The 23,296-nt window shown below is 38.3% G+C and overlaps 1 protein-coding gene across 1 annotated transcript; it reads right to left on the bottom strand.

The window, feature by feature from the left end:
* Positions 1–760: 760 nt before the first annotated feature.
* LOC105930133 lies at positions 761–23,120 on the bottom strand. Its single transcript, XM_036136006.1, has 15 exons — positions 23,024–23,120; positions 20,038–20,195; positions 18,339–18,529; positions 15,777–15,881; positions 15,209–15,347; positions 13,324–13,474; positions 11,193–11,325; positions 10,291–10,443; positions 9,874–9,911; positions 9,747–9,776; positions 9,452–9,618; positions 7,100–7,554; positions 6,807–6,906; positions 4,010–4,400; positions 761–1,545 (listed from the first exon to the last, which is right to left on the bottom strand). The coding sequence occupies exons 2-15, from the start codon at positions 20,167–20,169 to the stop codon at positions 1,463–1,465; spliced, it is 2,268 nt and encodes a 755-aa protein (XP_035991899.1). The 5' UTR covers positions 20,170–20,195; positions 23,024–23,120; the 3' UTR covers positions 761–1,462.
* Positions 23,121–23,296: the final 176 nt, after the last annotated feature.

Genomic DNA, 23,296 nt, shown 5'->3' with positions numbered 1-23,296 from the left:
TTTGCCTGATAAGAATCAAAGTCACTGACATCCATCAGAGTCTAAAAGTGGTTACAGTTTCATTTCTAAGGCTTTAGTAAACCAGTAAACTACATAATGAGTCATGATTCACATATAGGAAAATGAACTACAGTGAACCTTCAACACAATGGTGAGCTTGCCAAAATTATCCCCAAAGTGCATTGATGACTATTGAAGGTCAGAGAAGTACCTAGAACAATATCTTAAGCACTGCAAACATAACTTGCCTTTGTTAAGGTCAGTTTTCCTTATTCAGCAGTAAGAAAGAGACTGGGCATTATTGTGATAGTTTCAAGGCCAAAACCCCTGCTGATCGAATATAAAACCTGTCTAGCCATTGGCAAAAATATTCTATGTGCTAACAAGGTGAAAGTGTAACCTTCTGGAAAATGTGTGTCCCGTTGGTACCGGTCTAATAAAACAAACAGCATTTCTCTCAGAAAGGGAACCTTATCAACAAGAAAAACCCCAAAGAGAGTTTTCGGCCAACAGTTTGCGACTTTAAGGTCAAGCAAACTTGGGTTAGGTTGCACAACCACATTTTAGAGTGGCCTGATAAAAGTCCCAACTTAAATCCACTATGGCATGTTCTTAAGCAATAAAGTCACCAGAAATAACTTGAAAACATTGACTAAGGTTATCTCTAGCCAATATTAAACCTTGTTCGTTGATATGAAACGTGCGACAAAAAAAAAAGAAAACAAATCAGTAAGAGGGGAAACACTTTTTCACAGCACTGTATGTTATAAGAATTGTTTATTAAAAACAGATAAGGGATCGATGCATGTCATGTATTAATTTTAGCATTTGACCTTTCATCTGTTAGAACATTCTTGTAACAAAACACAAAATGTAAGCATGCATATAGGTATTTAATGTCAACAATACATAAATGGTTTATAACACTTATAACAAAGACATCTATTTCTTTGAAAGAAAGTGAGCATGTGTGCACGCTTTTTCAGACTGGCATACAAATGAATATATTTGATCAAATTCATGAAACATGTCAGGAAAAAAATAACTGAAGGAGCAAGTAACAGCAAATAAGAACATGTTCATCTAAAAATATGAACATCTAAAAAAAACCATCTCATTTTGACTGCTTTAATTATTTTTTTGGTCTTCTTAATATCGCTTGTTTCATTTTGCATTTTATCAGATGCATTGTTTCCATCAACTGAGTGAAGCAAACGTGTTGTCTTTTGTACAGTAAGTAAAATTAAAAAAGTTTTTTTTAAGAATTCTATATGTTGCTTTAACGATAGGGAATAAGTAAATAATGTAACAATGTCCATAAGCTTAGCTAGGTCTCAACTGTCAGGCTAACATGGAGCAGTTTTTTAAATATAAAACAGCCACCTTGTCTACCAATTGCACTGTTCCCTAACAGAAAAATGCTTTGCTCCATGGTCTGACAGGTCATTGTCCAGCAGCTTTTTCATTGAAGAAGGTTCATTTGGAGGAAAATGCTGATACTCATCAGAATCACACCAGTTATCCAGGATGCGGCCGCTTCTGGAGCTGCAAAAGGAAACAGGACACAAGTTGAATACAAAGTTAGATCTGGGTTGTGATTATTTACAACAGGTAAAAAGCCCAAAGTTATCCATACCACCGGGAAATTCAGGTTTAAATGTATTTTTGATTCAACCACAAATTTTGTTTTCAATATAAAATGAAACTTGCATTTCTTCGGTAATAAAAAAAAACTCCACTGCAAAAACGGAACTTAAAATAAGCAAAACGTTCTTAAAATGAGTGTATTTGTCCTTGATTTGAGCAGGTAAATAAGATTATTTGCCAATGGAATAAGATTTTTGCACCTAAAATAGGAACAACTCATCTCCATCATCTTATTTCAAGTGCAGGATGTCTAATTATCTTAGGGGTAAAAATACTAATTTCATTGTCAGATAATCTTATTTACCTGCTCAAATCAAGGACAAATACACCAATTTTAAGAAAATTTTACTTATTTTATGTTCCGTTTCTGCAGTGTGGGGATGTCTTCTCCTCCAGCATAGAGCAGATAAGACAGAAGCCAAGGTTTTTGGCCACGAAAAATGTAAGGATCGAATTCAGCGCTCAACTAGACTCAAAGGGGCTAAAGACCACAGAGCACTCTGGGAACCTGGGTGTAGTTTTAGACTCTTATATAAATTTAACAACCGCATAATGTCTTTTGCTAAATCAGCATACTATCATTTTTAGAAACATTAGTAGAATAAAGGCATCCATAAGTCAGGACACAGAAAAGCGGTCGCTGGTCTCTGTAAAGAAATTGAACAGGCAGCAAAAGCTCAGCTGCCAGAGTCCTAACAAACGGCAAGATACGAGATAATTTCACATCAGTTCGTAAATCACTGCAACAGCTCCCTGTCAGATAGATTTAAAAATTATGCCGTTAGACGATAAAGGGCCAGCTAGGTTTCTTAAGAGATCTGTTCACTCAGTGTTCCCAGGACCAGAACTGAACGGCATGAAGCAGCAGCTTTTATGATTTTATGCTCCCAAACTAAGGAACAAATTCCCTGAAAATCCGAAATGCCTGGAAACTCTTGGCTCCCAAAAATAAGTGATGAAAAGATTGTTGTTCCCTGCAGCGTTTGACTAATCAACATTTCCTTTTGGCTTTTATGCCTTTAATTTATGTATTGTAAAATCTTTTTCTTTAATGCACTGCTATTATGCTCATGCTTTATTTTCTTTCTGTCCTTCCGATGACGCCCTGTAAAGCACTTCAGCTTGCCTTGCATATGAATGGTGCTATTTAAAACAACTGGCCTCGAGTTTGATCACGACTTACTATCTAGACTAGGAAATTTGGTTGGTGTGTCTGGCACAGTGCTCAGCAGGCTTAAATTAGATCTTTATGAAAGGAACCTTTTTTTTTGTGTTCACAGGTAACTACAGACCTGAACTCAATACATTCATCAGCAAGACCTTGACCTGATTCTCAACAATCACGTTAAACTTATCATAAAGACAGCACATTATCACCTAAAAAAAATATTGCCAGAATAAGACGACTGATGTCTCAACCAGACTCTGAAAAATAAGTTTATGCATTTGTTTTCAGCAGACTTGACTATTGTAATGCAGTTTTTAAAAAAATCAATAAGACAACTACAGCTTATTCAAACTGCTGCTTCTAGAGTCCTTACAAAAACAAAGTACTACCATCATCTTAGTCCTATTCTGAGGTCCTTATATTGCCTATCTATTGCTCAGACAGTAGAGTTTAAAATTTCATTAATGGTCTACAGAGCACTTACTAGTCAGAGCCCTAACTACATCTTGGATCTCCTGCAGTATTATAAACCATTACGACCCTTAAGATCATTGAATCAAACCTACACACCAGTCCAAGAATCAGAACAGAACATGCAGAAGCAACCTTCAGTATTTCTGCTCCAAAAATCTGGATAAGCTTCCTGTGAATTATAAGCCTGCTCCCACTTTAAGCTCCTTTAAAACAAGTTTAAAAACATTTCTATTTGCCATTGCTTACCATTAGTATTTTTTTATTAAAACTCTTTCTAAGTGTCGTATTTCAGGTTTTAAGTTTGTTTTTAATAAATTCCATGTTAAAGAACTTTGAGTTACCTTTGAATGAAAATGTGCTATACAAATAAAGTTGCCTTGGCTTGCTCCTCTCAACAATCAACGGGGGGAAAAAAGTTGTAATACATCATCTAAACCCTTAACAATAGTTTACCATCTTGTTGTATGTCTCTACTAATTTAGTTGCTAACGTATCTTTGGTGCGGAGCTCCAAATCTTTGACATTGGAAGGCTTTTTTGCCACCACCATAATCATTAATTGCTAAAATTAAAAGATCACTTTAAACCTAAATCTGCCAGAGGTTCTGTGCTGAATTGCAAGTACTTTAAACTGCTTCATCAAAATTTTTGATCAAGATATTGCATAAATTGTCTAGTATAAATCAATAAATAATAGCAACCACTGAAGCGGATCTCTTACCTTGAGATGTAGTAGTATTACCAGTGGACGTGGCATTTGTGGGAGTCATATTGGGAATCTGAGAAGATGGTGGAGTACTTCCTGGAAAGGTAGGTGGTTTGGGAGATCCAGGTTTGGGAGTTGCTGGTTTGAGACTTGTGGGTTCAGTAGGCGATGTAACATTGCTTGGAGGAGCGTCGGTTACGTTGTTAGATGGTGTTGGACTTATTGACTCGTTTCTGTTCATAAAGTCTTCCATCATAAGACTCACAGGCCCAGAGCGGATAGAATATGTGCTTGTGAACACGCTGTCAACCAGAACACTGGAGCGGCTCGTGTTGCCACACAGATCGGGGCATTTGTCAGAGGGCCTGGTGGCGATGCACAGATTGAGTTTGCACTCAACATACATCTGCAAGTATAAATAGGTGGCGTTAACAATTAGAACAAACAGCACAAATCTATATTTTAGAACATAACTTAATGCAAGCCTGAAAACAATAGCTATTTGTGTTGAACTTCATTCACATTTTCTCACATTACAAACACAAACTTTAATGTATTTTGCCAGGATTTTATGTTTCAGGACCAACACCAAATACAGCATAATTGTTAAGGGCAAAGAATGGGATGGATGTTTATTTTTATTTATTTATATATTTATTTTTGATAATAGAAATAAGAAAAGTATACATTTAGATTCAGTCCCTCTGAGTCAATACTTCATCGGACCATATCTACCAGCTTAACACGTCTGGAAACAGAACATTTAGCTAATTTCTCTTTGTAAAAACCTCCGAAACTCAGTCAGATTGGATGGAAAGTATTTTCCAAATCTTACCCCATATTCTCAACTGGAGTTAGGCCTGGACCTTTACTGGCCAAAGTTAACACATGCATATGGTTTGATCTTAACAGTTCCATTGTAGGAAGGTGAAACTCTACTGCAGTCCAAGGTCTTTTGCAGCCTCTAAAAGATTTTTTGTCCCAGCATTGCCCTGCATTTTGGTTGAATCCATTTTCCTATCACTAATGAGCCCCCCTCCACCACCCTGTCCTTCTCAAAGCTCCAAGTGAGGAAAATTCTATGAAAGACCAAAGTGAGGAAGGCTGCAGGTCCGGATGGCATCAGCTCCAGGGTCCTGAGGTGATGTGCGCATGAGCTGTGTGGCATCCTGGGGTCAATGTTTAACATCGGCCTGAAGCAGAGGAGAGTGCCACAGCTGGGGAAAACCTCCTGCATGGTACCACTGCCTTAGACCGCACATCCCAAAGACCTCAACAGCTACAGGCCGGTAGCACTAACCTCACACATGATGAAGACCTGATGCCTAACCATCTTCGCCCCCTGGTGAGGTCTTTATTGGATCCACTGCACTGTTGGCTACCAGCCTGGCATCAAGGTGGATGATTCCATCATCTACCTGCTATACTAAGTTGTGGCCAATCTAGAGAATCCTTGGAGCACCGCGAGGATCGTGTTCTTTGATTTCTTCAGTGTTTTCTATGCCATCCAACCAGAATTCCCGAAGGACAAGCTGGAGCGGTCAGGAGTGGACCACCACCTGTCCCAGAGGATACTGGATTACTTCAATCATCCACTACAGTATGTGAGGACATGGGGCTGTGTTTTCAGGCAGGTTTATCTGCAGCACAGGAGCACCGCAGGGAACAGTGCTGGCACCGTTTCTGTTTTCCCTCTATAAGGCAGACTCTTCCATCAGCTCACTCTGCACCAGTCTGTCTCATCACAGATGAGGATGACTTTGAGTACAGACAGAGGACCCAGAGCTTTGTAGACTGGAGCAAGCAGAACCATCTCAGGTTAAATGCAGGGCAAATGAAGAAGCTGGTGGTGGACTTTAGCAGGCACAGACCCATCTCACTGGCTCAGGTGAACATCCAGGGAACCGATGTGGAGATAGTGGACTCTCATAAGTACCTAAGTGTTCACCTGAACAATAAACTGGACTGGAGTCACAACACTGATGCTCTTTACAAGAAGAGTCACAGCAGACTCTACCTGCTGAGGGGGCTGAAGTCTTTTTGAGTGCAAGCGGCGCTCCTGAAGACCTTCTTTAAGTCTGTGGTGGCATCAGCCATCTTCTATAGTGTGGTCTGCTGGAGCAGCAGCTTATCTGTAGCTGAGAGGAAGCGGCTGGATAAGCTCATTAGGAGGACCAGCTCTGTCCTGGGATGCTCCCTGGACCCGGTGCAGGTGGTGGGAGACAAAAGGACTGTAAAAAAAATTAACATCACTGATGGAGAATGTCTCCCACCCCAGGCACGGGGCTGTCGCAGAGCTGGAGAGCTCTTTTAGTGACATACTGCTGCATCACAGATGCTCCAAGGAGCGCTTCCGCAGATTGTACCTCCCAGCTGCTGTTAAGCTTTATAATCTCTGCTGCTCACAACTAAATCAATAACTGTGTACAGCATGCTAATGGTTCATCAGACAACACTGACCACTCTGCAGGGTTCCTTGGTCTTAGTGTTGCAGTTTCCTGTTACTAACTATGCTACCTCTGAAGGCAGTATCAGATTAAATTGTCACTTTTTCATAAAATAAATGCTGAAAGCCATTTGTCATTATCCACCACCTCATGGTGTTCTTTCACATAAAATTCAAATAAAATACATTACATAGCTTGTAAAGGCATTAACTGCTCTCTATCTTCTGAAAAGTCACAAAAAAGTTTTCATTTCGACCCAAGGTAATGGATCAACCACTATTTTATTCACATTGTGAAACTTGTGAAATGTGCAGACTAATCAAGCATACGGTGTATTATGGATGTTACTGAATGGTATTACAGACCTTTGTTCCGGAGACTTTCATTGTGTTAATGTTCAGGCGGAAGATCTTGGAAGTGCTTTTTTCTGTTATAATCTCCAGTGTGCTGTTGGACATCATGCACCTGATAAAGAAAATTTGAACCAAAGGATCCGTGTTAACATCTCCTTCTAGAGACGAGCGATCATCAAATATATCTAATCCTCCACTGCAAATTCAACTAAATTCAGGAGGATGCATATAGTAACAATAATAAAAGGAAGAATCAAAGCAAACAAGAAAACTGTCCAAACAAAGCAATAAAACATATTACCCACCCTTTTTCTAAGATAGGCTCGCTCCCTGTAAAGTCCTCCGTCTCAGACTCCATGCACTCTGTCACTATCATCTCAGCTCGACTGACGCTGCAGTTAGACATCACGTACAGGTCCAGCTGCTTGACCATCTCTTTAAGTTGTGAACCAGTTTGAGTGTTGTTATTCAAAGCTGCGTCCCGACGAGCTCTCGCTTGTGGTGAGAAATTGGAGCGAAACCTGGGCGTGGACGTGAATCTGGACAGGGGCCCCTGTCCTGGGAGGTGAAACTCTAACCAGACTCTAACCTCCCCAAACGTTTCCCTCTCTGTGGGCATGTCGAGGAGGTAATACGGCCCCTCGACCTGAGCCCCCGGGATCCGGCAGGCCAGAGGAAGGATGAGGGAGGGCCGGCGGCTGATCATGGTTTGATGCACAGTTTTCAAGGTGTTGGTATAAACCAGCTCTGAACCAGCGTGCTGAGGGGGCAAAAATATCAAGAAAAGTCAGAATGTTTCATCAAAGTGATGTGCAAAAAAAAAGTTTTCTCTATGACTAGATTTGGGCAGGCACAATACATGCGAGCTTGAAATGTTATGTGAGCTACACTGCAAAAGGGGAACTAAAAGCAAGTGAATTCTTCTTGAAATTAGTGTATTTGTTCTTGATATGACTTAGACTTAGAGACTTAGACAACTTTATTTGTCATTTTGTATGCACAGTGTGTGTACAGAACAAAATTTTGCTGCATACAGTTTGTAAATTGCAGTAAAAATTAAAAAACAGTATAAGGTGCAGCAGTTATTTTAAAGTAAACACTTTAAATGTAGACTGCAGGAGAAGTCAAAGTGTACAGGTGAGTATTTTTTTAAAAATTTGAGAAGTCAAGTTTAAATGATCTGCCAATTTTTGCACTTAAAACAACTCATCTTATTTCAAGTACAGTATATCTATTGATCTTATTTTAGGGTCGAAATACTCATTCCATAGGCAGATATCTTATTTACCTGCTCAAATCGAGGATAAATAAACTAATTTTAAACACATTTTTTAATTCCTTTTTTGCGGTGTAAATATTCATTGATCAAAGGCATTATTTCTCACGGAACAATCAAAAAATATATTAATACCCTGCAGAAGCGTTCATGCCTGATTTTCTTTTTTGGATTGTTTTTATCCCTAAAATAATTTAACCAGCGTTAAATCAGGAGGTCTGTATGGTGGCACAGCTGCAGCAAGGCACATCTACATGGAGTATGCGTGTTCTACTCCTGCACGCCCTGGTTCTTTCTCCCTCAGTTCAAAAAGACTGCATGTTGGGTAAACTGTTGTAAAACATTGTTCTCAGTAGTGAATGTGTGTGTGTCTGCATGGCTATTTGTCCGGTTGGTCTTCTGTGTTGCCCTAAAATAGACTGCTGACCTATATGCCCCTAGCACTTTGACCTTACATGGACTAAGCGGGCAAAGAAATTGGATGGAAAGACATTAAAATTAGTTTGATGATCTAAAATATATAAGAGTGTCCAAAATGGCACAAACAGATTAAATATGTAGGGGACAAATACTTTTTCACAGCACTGCAGGTTTATAATACTCCATAATGCCATTGTGATCCGGTTTAAATGTCTGTAAAACTGTTTGCCTTCACTAATTTGAAATGTCAGAGTTTTTTTTTTAAAGTGACTGAACAAAAAATGCAGTAGCTGTGTCAGTAGAGATCTTTAAAAGCTGAAAAGCTTTTCACTTCAGTTGAGTTTAAATCTTTTACAGCATTTTTCTCCTATTTTGTCTTTATTTACGATAGCAGCACTATCAAATTTTAATGGTGTTTTTAATACTTTATTGAGGTAATAATAATAATAAGACATTTTATTATCACTTTACATTTAAGAAAAAGTGCTACAGGTAAAATCATCATAGAAGGGTAAAATCAAAATTTAAAACTAAGCATCGCTTTAAAACACTGATGAATAAAATCAATAGCATAATTGTAAAATGTTAAAAGTCATATGTCCTGCTAAAAAGAAATGTTTTTAATCCTTTTTTAAAAGTCTGAATAGTCTGTGGTACACCGCTAATACTTCTTCATTTGGCTTTTTAAAGCCCTTTTGTACAACATTGCTGTCTGCAGTATTAAGTTGGTCTTGACCCTTTTTCATCAAAATGAAGATGCTAAGAGCGTTAGTGTGAACCCCTATAAATTAAAAATGCAATCTATGCTTTTAATTAACTTTCATAACATTGAAATCACGATTTGCTGGTTTCCTCATGTAATCTATGGGAATTTTCAAACTTGTAATGCATCTCAATGATGTTTAGCTCCGCTGAAAAGCTTCAGAAAATCTTCAATAACAGGACAGGAAAGACATTTTACCACAGCTTTTGTGCCGCAGCCACCCAGGGGTATGTGTGCAGTCAAGTGTGTGTTGTTGTAAGTGACGGGGCAGGTGGGGCTGTTGAGCTGCAGTTTAGTCAGGTCGACGTCAACGAGGGAGGTGACAGGGAGCACCAGAGACATCTCCGTCTGGTTGCACCGCAGCTCTACAGGCAGACATCAGCAGCAGATCCTTGGTTAGTTTAAACATCGCCAGAGACACGATTAACCAAATCAAAAGATTCATGTCACACACAACACTGGGATTTATCAAAAATATTAATAGTAACTCAACCGGTTCCAGCAGGAAGTGTTCTCATTTCCCCTGAAATGATTAGAAAACATACATTTTAGCAGTCTGAACAAATGAAACTATCTGTGACTGATCGTTATAATTCTTCTGAAGTTTGTTCAACACTTACTTTGGTACAGCCACAGGCATCGCAGCTCTGACTGAAAACTGGAAAAACAAGAAGAACAGATCAGACCATTTTACAGTCTGCTAATATCCTGGCTCCTATAACAAGCTAAATAGGCTACTAGTGTAATAAGACTTCCGTAAAGATTGTACGTTAAAAAAAAAAAAAACTTAACCAAAGACGTAAACATGTGTGCAGACAGTATAGATCAAGAATAAAACACATGAAAAATTAAACATATTCTGGAAACAATAAGAATTCAGCATTTATCTCATCTGAGATCCAGAAAAAAAATACTTTTATAGCCCTATCTTAACGTTGTAGCAAGTAAAATAATTGCTGTCTGCCGAACAAACCTGTAAGTGGATAGCAACACTGAACCTATTAATAACTAAGGATTTCACAAATATAATTACAGACCTCTTGGTGTTTGCAACAAAACAGACGGGCAAAATCTGAGTCAGGTTGTTTTCAGAGCGGATCCAGGCCATGGTCATCTTCGCCAGGGGGCCGACGGACGCAAAGCCAACCCTGTACAGGTCAGGGGGGCCGACCACCGCTATCTCCACAACACTGCAAGTAAACAAAGAAAATGTCTGGATTTTACTCTGAGCTTTCAGAGTAATGGGGTCTAAATGAAGTTCACAGTTTTTTTAGAATTTTATTTCTAAAAAGATTGTCAATAAAAAATATCCCTTAACAATCACTTCACAATTATGCACTATGTTGCGTTAGTCTATCTGAAAATACAAACTGAAATTTGAAAAAGTCAAAATGGGTATAAATCAGTTTGTGAAAGGGTCCTGTTGCCTTTTACTGAAGCACTTAAAGTAATCAGGTTTTCTGCTTTTAGTCTACTTTTGTGTGACGACCTCAGTAAACATCAGGAGTCTCATTTATACAACATTGCATGGAAGTACAAAGGTAGAATAAAAGGAGCTTTTTTTGTTCTGAACAAGATAAAGTAATACTTTGTGTAAAAGGCCTTAGATACTGTATGTATAAAATAATATGTGACTGTTAACATCTAGCACAACATTAATTAAATATTCAGCTCAGGTTTTAAAAACAGAGTGGATCAGTGCAAATAAAAATAATTCAACAAACAGGTGTTTGCAGGTGAAGTAAAGCTACAATTTCTATAGCAAACCAAGACGCTGCATTTCTTCTTGGGTTTAGGATGTGGTAATAAAACAACACCATCTATTCCCGCTGCTGGGTGAGCTCCTGTTGTGTCTGCAGTAGACACAGGTTGTGCAACACCACACCCTGGCAACACTTACAGGAAGAAGAGTAATCTTAAAGGTTTCTGTATGACGCACCTCTCCTGGACCGCATTGTAGTAAGCGTTGAATTTCGCCTCCTGGAACGGCAGGATGAACTGCACAGAGTCTCTTTCCGGGGTCCCGTCTAAGGGCAGGGGTCTAGAACTGCAGCTGGAAGCCGACTCCTCCACTGAGAGACAGCAGAGATGTTTAAAAAAAAAATCAAATAACACAATTGGTATATGCAATTAGGACAAAGATTAATCTACCTAATGAAGCAATTAAAGATCTGAGGATTGGTTATCCAGGAAATATTCTTCCTGCTTAATTTTTTTTTATCATGGTCTTTATCAGATGCTTTTATTCAACTCTTGATCTAAGAAACTGATACAGGTGCAGACATATTGGTTGGTATCATCACAGCTCATTTAAGCAATGCTTCCTTTTTCCTGTAAAGTGATTCAATAAAAAATTAAAAAAATCTGCACCTGCATATTTTTGGTATGTGATATATAGACTGACATCAGAAATCGACAAAACAAATGTATTGATTTTTGTAAAGATATGCTAACATATCTTTATTGGTACCCACCAAAAAAAAAGTGTGGACGTCGACAAGATTTTAAATTTTTCTCTCTGAGAAGATCCTTTAAACTGAAGAGGCAGAACTTCAGATATTTGTTAAGTCGCCTCAACAAGTAACAAGACATGTAATTTTCATTAGTTTGATCACAAGCAAAATTCAGCTGAATCAATAATAAAAGCAATGTATGATTTGAGTTAAACATATCATAAGCAATACATTCATTATGTATTCATTGTGTACGTTTTATGGAAAGGTACCAACTAATTTGTCATCTTTTATAAAGCAACAGGACAAAATTAACTCTTCAGGATAATTAATTTTATTTTTAAATTTTAAATGAACTACAATAGAGGAATTCAATTTGTTTCAGCAACCCAATTAGCTAAGGTAATCACTCATGACTGTAGTTATGTAAGTACATTCCCTGAAGAAGAACACTCTGTCATGATTACTTCAAGAAGATTAAGTTGAAATGAAGAAGCCGCATGTAACAGAGGAACGCCACCCTTCCTGCTTCAGTAGGAATTATGAAACAGACAGCTGTAATTGGCTTTTTAATAAAGTCATTGTGTTCATTCTGGAAAATGTGGGTCATTACCTTCACACCATGCCAGGGTGGAAAGACATAATCTGTGACCACAAAAAAGCTTTTCCTTTTGTCTGTACGTCGGGGAGAACATTTGCCAAACAATTTGCCAAACAAAGTGGACACCCCTGTCCACTTTGGACAGGGGTGTCCAAAGTGGGGCCCGGGGGCCATTTGCGACCCTTGGACTGATTTTGGGCGGCCCCCTAACTGCAATTAAAAATTAATTTGGCCCACTGGCACAAGTGGTTAGATACAGATGGAGACCTTTTTTCCTTTTAAATAGGGCCAAATTATCACAGACAATTTTAAATGTCGCCCTTGAAAATGTCACATATAACATAAAAGTGTTTGTCTTTTAACAACGTTTTTACATTCTCGTTGATTTCATAGTAAATAAGACCACATACAATGGCTTTTACTCAAATGCAGACTTTGGTGCACCAAAATCTGCATTGAATTATTATTTATTAAAGTTGGATAAATACATGAAGTATTACATGTATTGCTCATGACCCAAATCCTGTTTTGATTGCTGAAAACAGACAAATATTTTGTGCATTTTTTTTTTCAACTGAAGGAATTTGTAAATGGTCTGACCATCTTTTAATGAGGCATACGTACAAAACCCATTTTGAAGTTTTGGATCTACAGTGATTTGCGCATTCCCCTTTCAACAGAAAATATGACTAATTTGTTTATTAAATTAAATTAATGTTAACATATTGCAGGCATATATTTGGTGGAGCAGGTCATAAAACAATTTTAAATCATAATACACCGTTTGGGTAATTTGAGTTGTTTTTTTAAAGTGCATATTTGTCCCCCTAGTACTTTTGACTTAACAATTGTGACCCATGTGATGAAAGGTTTGGACATCCCGGAGATTTAAAGTATTTGATGACATAATATGTCAAACTATGTAGTTGGGAATTTAATGATTGCTCCTTGTTAGGACCAGATGTTTTACCTGAGGTGCAATCAGAGCTAAACGGGGCTGTGAAGAGCAGACTCACCGGTGAGGGAGAGGTGCACAGGAACAGAGCTGAGAGGGGGGTTGTTTAAAATCTGTCTCGACGGAGGCGAAGGAATCAAGTCCTCTGCCATCAGGTAGATGAAGTATTGTCCTGGGGCTGCATTTCCAGTGAATGTCAGAGTGCAGCTCTCCTGTTCCACAAAAGTTTAAACCAAGCAGGGATTAGAGTATAGCTGAGCACGACTAAAACTTTATATACAGAGTCAGGCTACACGTTTAAAACATAAAAATCAACAAACAGTTTAGATGCATTCATTCAAAGTTGCGTTGATAATGTAAAGAGACTCTTTCGTGCTTTCAGCTGAGAGACCTAAATGTGCAATCAAAACTTAGTTTTACTGCACAAATAATTTGTTGTCACATGAGAAAATGGAAAATATTTCTTCACAGGCAGGCAGCTGGTGGTGTAACATTTCTTAACGTGTCGCTTTCTTAACTTTTACACAACTCAGCTGAGTGGTGAGAGAAAGAGTTGAACACGCGCAGAGACTTCTCAATTTAGTCTGTGAAAAACAGCCATTAGGAGCTACACGACCCATGCAAATTATGGTATCTGATTGGTTGGAAGGTGCTGGTGAATATTTAGCTGGAGGACATAATAATAATAGAAATCATCATAACGATATTAACAACAACAATAATAATAATAGTAATAATAATAATACTACTACTACTACTAATAATAATAATCTCTAATTGCAGCATACATTCCAATGAAACATGTCCTCTGCATGTAACCCATCCCTTAGGGCGTGGTGGACTGCCGCTGTGCAGGAACCCACAATGGCAGCGTGTAGGAGCCTGCCACTTTCAAATGGAAATTTTGACATTTGACCAAATAAGTGCAACTTATAGAAACATGGCCTCAAATCAGACCATTGAGCGTATGATCTATCTATCTATCTATCTATCTATCTATCTATCTATCTATCTATCTATCTATCTATCTATCTATCTATCTATCTATCTATCTATCTATCTATCTATCTATCTATCTATCTATCTATCTATCTGTCTATCTGTCTGTCTGTCTGTCTGTCTGTCTGTCTGTCTGTCTGTCTGTCTATCTATCTATCTATCTATCTCTATCTCTCTCTCTCTGTATATATATATATATATATATATATATATATATATATATATATATATATATATATATATATATATATATATACAGTTGTTTTTTGTGCTCTCATGGGTGCAATTTACTGTTTCCCATTTCCGATATCTATCTATCTATCTATCTATCTATCTATCTATCTATCTATCTATCTATCTATCTATCTATCTATCTATCTATCTATCTATCTATCTATCTATCTCTCTCTCTCTGTATATATATATATATATATATATATATATATATATATATATATATGGTCTTATGGTCTTATTCAACTCCAGATCAATAATCATAGCCAGAGAAGTCCTGGTGGACCCCAACCATCACCTGCACAAGTAGTTTAAGCCCCTCCATTCTGGTGGGAGAAATGTCCTACTGAAGTGTAAAGCCTGCATATTAAGACAGGCATTGGCTTTTTAAACAAACTGTGGATATAAATGCTTTGATTTAAAGCTGCTATAAAATTCCTGGAGCTTGGCTTTAATTTAAGCGCTGCTTTGTCATTTTTTAAAGGTGATTTAAAAAAAAAAGTCACACTGTATACTTGACTTCTTCCACAGTGAACACTGTATATTCTTTTCATTCCAACTTGCCTGCCTCTCCCACCAGCCGCCTGACAACAGCACGGTTTAATTTTCGTGTACTTAATGTCAAACAAAACTCACCAGATCTATAAATAAAACCCCATCTCAACTCTTTCCCGCTGGAAAACGGCATTTAACGTCATGAAACCTAGATTTACCTCATCCAGTTCCAGAAAAGAGTGAGGAAAACAGTCCCGGCACTCTCCCTTGTCGGCACGAGCAAAGCGGCATTGGACTTTGTCCCCGTCCAGGTCCTTCGTTGAGACATGGAAGTCGACGGGACAATTCACACTGGCCCTGATCCAACAGCACAGTTATGATAATATCAGGAGCAGCAGCAGATCCTGATTCAGTACCTAAGTAGAACAGCTGTGGCGAACATGGCGGCAGCAGAAAGATTCCCCCGGACTCAGATACATACTGAACTAAAACTCGACAAAGCATTAAACCAACTTTTTGTCCACTCTTTGTTTTTAACTTGGGATTTAGCTGCTGTGGCCTAATGAGAGTGATGAAAGAAAGAACTAGAGTACAAACAGGTCGTCTCATATTTACAACCAGCAAATGGAGAGGGAGAAAACTTAAAAATACATGTTCCTCTATATTGTTGAGCTATAAAAAAAACAGCTTATATTTAATTCATTTCATTTAGCTTTACAGGAAAATATATCACAAAACCCTTTGGTGACCGTGAAGAAGCTTTTTAGTACTACATGAGTGTATTACCTTAGTGGAGGTGGGAGAGCCACAAAAGGAGGTCTGTTGAGTTTCCCGTTATTGGCCCGAATCTTTGGGTCTGCATTTATCGCAACATAAAACGCCGAATGGAGCCTAAAATAAATATAAAAGTACATCAGAAACAGTACTTAACTTTTCTTTTTTTTTTTGTTTTTTACATGAGATTACCTGAACAAGGGAACCAACAAAATCAACAATAAGAGATAAATTAATCAAGAGGTAGATGTACTGTAGTCACAAGTTTTAAACCCTTTTAAAGGTTTATGGCCTGAAGAAGTGGGAACTGAGCAACCCTCAAAAGTTACCAATAAATGCTCCGACAAATAAAACAAATGTTACAAGTGTATTGTTATCTAATTAAGAAAATGAAAAAGCAGTGTATCAAAAAGAGGAACAACACACAGGACTCTTCTTAGATGCTGATGCCCAGAGAAAAATCAGAAAAAGGTCAAAAAGGATTCCTTATTCCAGCTCCATTTGGAATAAAAATATTACCGACTCCAGATCCGTGTTTCAGACGGAAGGCTTTTCTGGAGATCGCTGAAATCTGTTCAGAAACCTTCCTAGTTAAACACAGAGCTGGAGTATAGGCACCATGAAGTCTTCTGAATGGCCTCGTCAGCGTCTGAAATTGTGACAGAACATTCTGGTCCGGTCATTTTCACTAACTGGCTTCAGTTCATTGTAGTTTGAGAGGATTAATTCACGTGGAGCTCTTCTAATGTTCCAGCAGAGCATTTTAGTCGGGTTGATGGGCTTCCATTTCTTTCTACCGTGCCGTAGCAGCTCTCCCTGGCACACTTCCTTCTGGTAACCTTTGCAAACCAGCTAAACTTTCACAGTCTGAATGCTAATGGAGGTCCTACTGAGTCTGCTCTGTAGGACCTCTGGGGTAAACTTGGTGGGGAAGTTATCTGCTGCTTTACAACATTGCTGAATGGTTTCCCCCCGGGAGATACTATTTGCTTCAGGTCAGTGAGCCTCTTCACCAATTTGTACCATTGTTTTCCTCCTACCCTCTAATACTTTGCACATTTTAATCAAACCATGTTTTACCTTAATGTTTCAGTTCATTTCTATTAATTTTTTTATATTTTAAAGATTTATGGAGACAAATTATCCAAAAAAAGCTCATTTATAATCAAGTTCTATAATATATTAAGATTACTGTAATATACGTGTCCTGTTTCAATAGATTTTGATTCAGATCCTTGTTTGGGCCACTCAACTCTAAGGAAACTACGATAAATTAAAAGGTCTGATCAAACCATTTTGAGCAAAAAGCTTTTTTTGATTGAACAAAAGACTGACTTTATTTTGTTTGGCTTGTCCAGCTTGTCCGGAATGCATCTGGGTGTTTTAACCAACAACCCTCGATGTGTGCTCATTGTTTTTCACACGGGCTTCCTGTTCGTTTTGGAAGTGATTTAAAACTTTTATTGTTCATTTTTAAATCCCTTAATGGCTTCACACCTCCTTGATTATCTGAACTTTAAAGTGGTTGTAAGAGTGACAGGACCTACAGGTCATCCAGTCAGGTTCTAGTGGATGATCCAAGGAACAGGCTTGAGCGCTAGGGGGACCGGGCCTTTTCTGGGGTGGGACTAGTGCTCTGGACCCTTCTTCCTTTGGCCCTTCATCCCATAAATGAACAGAGTGTTTTTAAAAGCAAATGAAATACAGATTTGTTCAGAAAAGTTTTTAATGCTCCTTAGCAGATTGAATTATTTTGTTTTCTGTGGGGTTTTGTTGTTATGCGCATTGGTCTCCTTATTTGTGTGTTTTAAAGTGCTTTCTAAATTAATAAATGAATGAAACTGATTTAATTTTGAACAATCTTGTGCTGGTGGACATAATTTATCAAATTTCCTTACAGTAGACGATACAGAACTTACAGAGAATGACTTTTAAACTAAGGAAGATGCAAATCTGAAGCATGTGGTACGAAACCTGCTCTGGCAGAGCGCTCCTTTTTATACGAAAAAGATCCCTTATTGAAATGAACAAAACTGTAAAACTACTAAATTTAAAAGAGGTAAATAGGACAAGTACCTGTGTAAGCCTATTTCTCTATATCGTATGATGGACCCCATTTATTTTCACATCATGGCGGATTCCTTTCCTCTTTGCCATGGACACTTGGACACACCGAGCGCAGGTCTGTTTATACTTGTTAAATGACAATAATGTGTAATAGCTGATGATGTTCATGATTTATTATTTTTGTAATTTTATCACAAGCAAGAACGCTTTATTTCCTCATTTGTAAAACCTTAGAAATGAGACTGGGTGTGTCTGGGTTTTGTGAAGATGAGGTGTACAGTAAGTACGCATTTGTGTATGTCAAGCCTTTTTAAATTATGAAATTGGAAACAAAACTCTAAAAAGCAGCAGTCAGGCACTGTAGCATGTACTTGCATCAGACAAGTCAGCAAATCTGAATTCAATGTATTTATTATAGAAGCTTTTGAAAAAAAAATAAAAACCTTGCTGGGAATTCTGTTATTTTACGTGTTTACAGTTTAGGAGTAATAAATGGAGATTTCTTACCCTAAACTGAATACCCCTTTATAATTGCTGGGTACGGTCTTCTGCCACTGGCGGACACACCAGGCTGGGCTGGGTTGTGTGTAGCTGAACGGTAGGGAGGTACGATGGGCCTGACAGTCCTCCCCTGCTGCACAGACCGCTGCTAAATCAGGGCAAGGAGAGGGAGTGATGACGCTGAAATGAGCCCGTACCTGCAAGAGGAAAAGGGACAAAATCATAAACGACAGCTCTTGCTCCCTTACAGATTTCCTCAGGTTTTTTTTTTTTCCCCTTAGCTTTTAGTCACACCTGAATGTTTTAGATTATCAGTTCAAATTTTATATCAAAGATAACTTGAGTGAATACAAAAAGAAAAACTGTTTTCAATTTATAAAGGTAAAAGCCGTTTACGTCGCTGTGAGGGAATGACGCCCATCTCCGATTGACTGATCTGTTTGAATTCAGACACATTAGAAGGTTTTAAAGCACAAATGTCCAGTTTAATATCAGACCACATGGTCTATTTCGTGCCAACCAGTGTTGGACACACTTGTGTGTATTTTTTGGACCGTTGTCTTGCTGCAGGACCTCAGCATACTTAGGTTTAAGATCATAACTAAGGAACAGACGTTTTCCTTCAGGGTTTCTGTTAGGGACCATAATTAATGGATCCATCACTTACAGCACTTACAGGTCCTGAAGCGTCCCCAGATCATCAAACTACTACGGTTGAGTCATAATTTGATGTTTGTTTTTGTTCCTTCTGAAATGCAGTGTTAGTTTTACATCAGATCTAACTGAACACACGGCTTTAAAAGGCTCCTTTATTGTCTGGTCAGAATATTTTACCAAAGGTCTTGGAGATCATTAAGATACATTTTTTGGGAAAATATTAAACAGGCTCTGGGCTGCTCTTTGGACAGCAATCAAATCTCTTATTGTTGAATCGTGATCTTAAATGATGATAGTGTGGTCTGGGGGGGGGGGGGGGGGGGGGGGGGGGGGGCTTTAGATGCAGACTGATAGATGTTATGGATTTTATTATCTGTTTTTGAATTTCTTCATGTTGGTGCATGATGTGTTACTTTTTAAAAACTTTAAGCCCACTTCATGCTGTCAAACAGCTTCTGGAGTGATCATGTTTCCACAGATCAAGCTGTAATTAGGCCTGGGTGAAGCAAGCCAAGAGTTTCAGATGGTTAAGGTACTTGTTTGCATAGATGCAGGTTGATTTTAGTGGTAAAATATGTGAATTTATGTTATATATATTTTTTTTATGTACTACAGATTTTCTTTGTATGATTTTTTTAGATGGTCTGAAACTTTTTAGGTTTGACCTGAAAAAGCAAAACAGATTCAATCTGTGAGGGAAAATGCTTCAAAGAACCAGATTGTTTCAAGTTGAGGTATTCATATAAAAGTAAGGCAACAGTAAACTTGGTATACTTTACCTAATGGAATAATGTCAGATTTGAACAATTCTAACATAAATTAACACAAATTGTTGCACAGATATTTAATGATTGGTTCAAAGTTAACTTAAAGCCTCTTTCAGTTCTTCAGGATTAGGTTTCATATTGGCTTAAACAAAAGATGATGTAAAAGGTCATTATATGCTTGTATCATATGAACAGATATCGTTAATAAAATCAGTGCTCAGATCCCACTTAAAGACAGAGACAGGAAGCCTTTTTTCAGAACAGAGGAAGATTTTGCCCACCGTTTTCCCTCCATCGTCGTCCAGAGGCACAACATGTACTGTGAGGCCCAGAGAGGAGGCTTCGCAGGCCGGGCTCAGCAGGAAAACAATCAGCCACTGCAGCAGGACACCCAGCTTGTATCTGTCCAGCATCTCAGCTCCTCAGGAGGACATGGAGTCTGATGGACAGCATGGTGCAGTTTATTTTTCACAATCCACAGATAAGAATCAGAATCCGAAATACTTTAATAATCCCAGAGGGAAATTACAGACACGGAGTCTTGCAAATTGAGTATCACAAGACCATAAAGGCAGCGTAAGAGCCAATATAAAACCAACGGCTGTGTGATATCTGAGAGGATGGAACGTCATACGGCTGTTATTTAATCTTTAAGTGAATGAACGCGATGATTGCATTTCCTTTACACTGATGTGTGACCCATTTCTTTCATATGACCCATAAAACATTGCATACGTGAATATGTATTACATAAAACAGCACTTAGACTGTAAAGATGGTTGCTGATAGCATCCTGGTGTAAAAACATTTATTTTATTCAATAAACATATCAATAAATGCTGCATATTTAGTATTTAAATAAAAAAAAACAAGTTTCTTTCACAGTGCGATAGACTGGTGGCCTGTCCAGGGTGTACCCCGCCTCTCGCCCATTGACAGCTGGAGATAGACGTGTTAGAAAATGGATGGATGGAAGTTTCTTTCACATAGAAAGTATTCCTGGACAGTGTTTTTGTTTTTTTGTGTGTCTGTTCCGTCTTCTGAAACCAGCAGTCGGTCACGGCAGATGGGCGTTCACGCAGAGCCCGGTTCTGCTGGAGGTTTCTTTCTTAGAAAAGGGGTGTTTTCCATTCTGTCGCCGCCACATGAACGTTTGGTATGAGGGATTGCTGCAAAGTTAACAACCCTATTAAATAACCCTGTCCACTGTTGTTAACATGCTCGTTCAGGAGTGAATGCTGCAAGTCAGTGACTAAACCGTCAAGGGTTTCTCAGATAGCAGAATTTTATTTAAATTTGTACAATGAACTGAAAATGACTGCATTGTTCAATAACTGAGATGAAATTTGAATGTAGTAACTGACGTTCTGTCTACATTACTGGATTGGTTGACTTTTTTCGCATACAGTGACTTGAGATATTTGTTGTAAACTGTTGCTATTATAAATAAACTGAATTGAATTACCATATATTCAAACTGCTGTGCCCACCTCTGGATCGTCAACCAACTGCATTCAGTATTGTTGCAAATGTGGTTCTGTTCACCAAACCAGTGCACACTGTGGCCCGTTTTAAAATGGCACCATTTTGTGCAACAATCCACCATCAGAGGAAGGCCTTGCATTTGTGATTTTGTCCATGCATCTGCAACCGGCACACCCCGACGGATGACAGCCAAACTTAAAACAAACCTTTTGATTCCAAACAAGTTGTTTTGTTGAAATAAAACTGCTAAGGTTTCCGAACAAGAAAAACTGAACCGTTTTAAAGGATTCACAAACTCATATCTTTGCAACTCTTATTTTAATAACTCCATCCTCTACACAGGTAAACCAGTTTTGCAGTTTTATGCAAAAAACAATGTAGTATGCACCCATTTCTTATGTGACTCATAGTGTTTTGTTAGAATAGCATTAAATGTTAAAGACAGGTCAGTCTTTAGGGATAAATCCACACATTTCTAAACACAATCTGGGCGTAGTGTTGGACTCAGACCTGAACCTCCAAAAGCATCTAAAGACAGTTATAAAGTCGGCTTTCTATCACCTGAAGAGCATTTCCAGGATTAAAGGACTAATGTCTCAGCTGGACCATGCGTTTATCTTTAGTAGAATTGATTACTGCAACAGTGTTTTCACAGGTCTGCCTAAAAAGTGGATCAGACAGCTGCAGCTGATCCAGAACGCTGCTGCCCATGTCCTCACTAAGACTAAGAAAATAGAGCACATAACCCCAGTTCTAAAGTCCTTCCACTGGGAACAGACTTTAAACTTTTCTGTTAGTCTATAAATCCCAGAATGGCTTAGCACCGAAATACATCACAGACTTATCAGCGGATCAACCCTCCAGACCACTCAGGTCGTCTGGCTCCAATGTACTCAAGCAGAGCAGACCCAGAACTAAACATGGAGAAGCAGCATTTAGTTTTTAAATGTTAATGTTGAATTTTGTTGTCCAAGATGTCTTATACTGCATCAGACCTGCAGCTACTGTTCCAATGCAATGTGCTTGCCTCTGTAATGTTTTTCCCTTTTTATTTTGTTAATGTACAGCACTTTGAATCATCTTATTACTTAAAAATGCTTTATAAAAAAAAAAAAAAAAAACTTGCCTTATCTAGTAAATTTACAGTCCTTGTTACATTATACAATCTCAGCTTTTACTTTTACTACCCCCTTAAGTCTAGTTCATCTTTATGCGTTATCAGTTGAAAGATTTGCCAGTATAGTCCCAAATTTCACTTAAAGACCAACAGAACTCAGGGTGAAACTAAACAGTTCATGAGAGCAACATTAGTTGCTTGTAAATAAGGTTGAGCTATTGAGGAAAAGTTGCTTCTGTGGCTAATAGACAATAAAAGGTCCTGTTTTTTTTTCTGCCAGCGGCTCATGATCAGACATTGGTGTTGATCCTTTTTTTTTTTTAATGCCACAAAGTTTTATTTAATGACATAGTTTGAGTAAATGTGCTTCAGACCACAGCTGAATCTTTTATTGGCGATCTATGTCCAAAAGCTGATTGCATGGCTTTGCTTTCCGTTTATGTCGAGATATCCAGTCTTTCAAGCAGTTGGCAGGAACTGAAAGAAAACCCATCTTATATTCCCTTTAACAAGCAGCTACTTACGTCTTAATGTCATGTACATTTTAGTAGCCTCATCAACAAAGCTGTTTTATTGTCCAACACCAATAAATAAGATTATCTTGAATTCTCAAGTAGCAGAACAATAAATTAAAAACATAATTAGAATAAAGCAGACCCATTTACCTTCAGCTACCTTCTGTCGCTTTCAAGTCCAACTTGTGTTCAGTGAAGGTGTTAATGTCTTGAAAGGAGAGGTGTTGCGGAGCTGAAATTTGGGCAGCAGAGAATGGCGTTAAACTGGCTGGACCAGTGCTTGGTGACGAGGCAGAACAATCGTCTCACGTCAAGAGGAGGGCTTACTGAACAAGAGCTGCATCCTGTACTCCGTTCAAAATGCTCGGCATAGTTTTATCATCGTCACAGTCTGTGTGAACACACTGCAACCCCGTGGTGCTG

Source organism: Fundulus heteroclitus, chromosome 4 (assembly GCF_011125445.2).
Source record: "Fundulus heteroclitus isolate FHET01 chromosome 4, MU-UCD_Fhet_4.1, whole genome shotgun sequence".
NCBI lineage: Eukaryota > Metazoa > Chordata > Actinopteri > Cyprinodontiformes > Fundulidae > Fundulus > Fundulus heteroclitus.
This window is presented reverse-complemented; position numbering and strand designations above follow the sequence as displayed.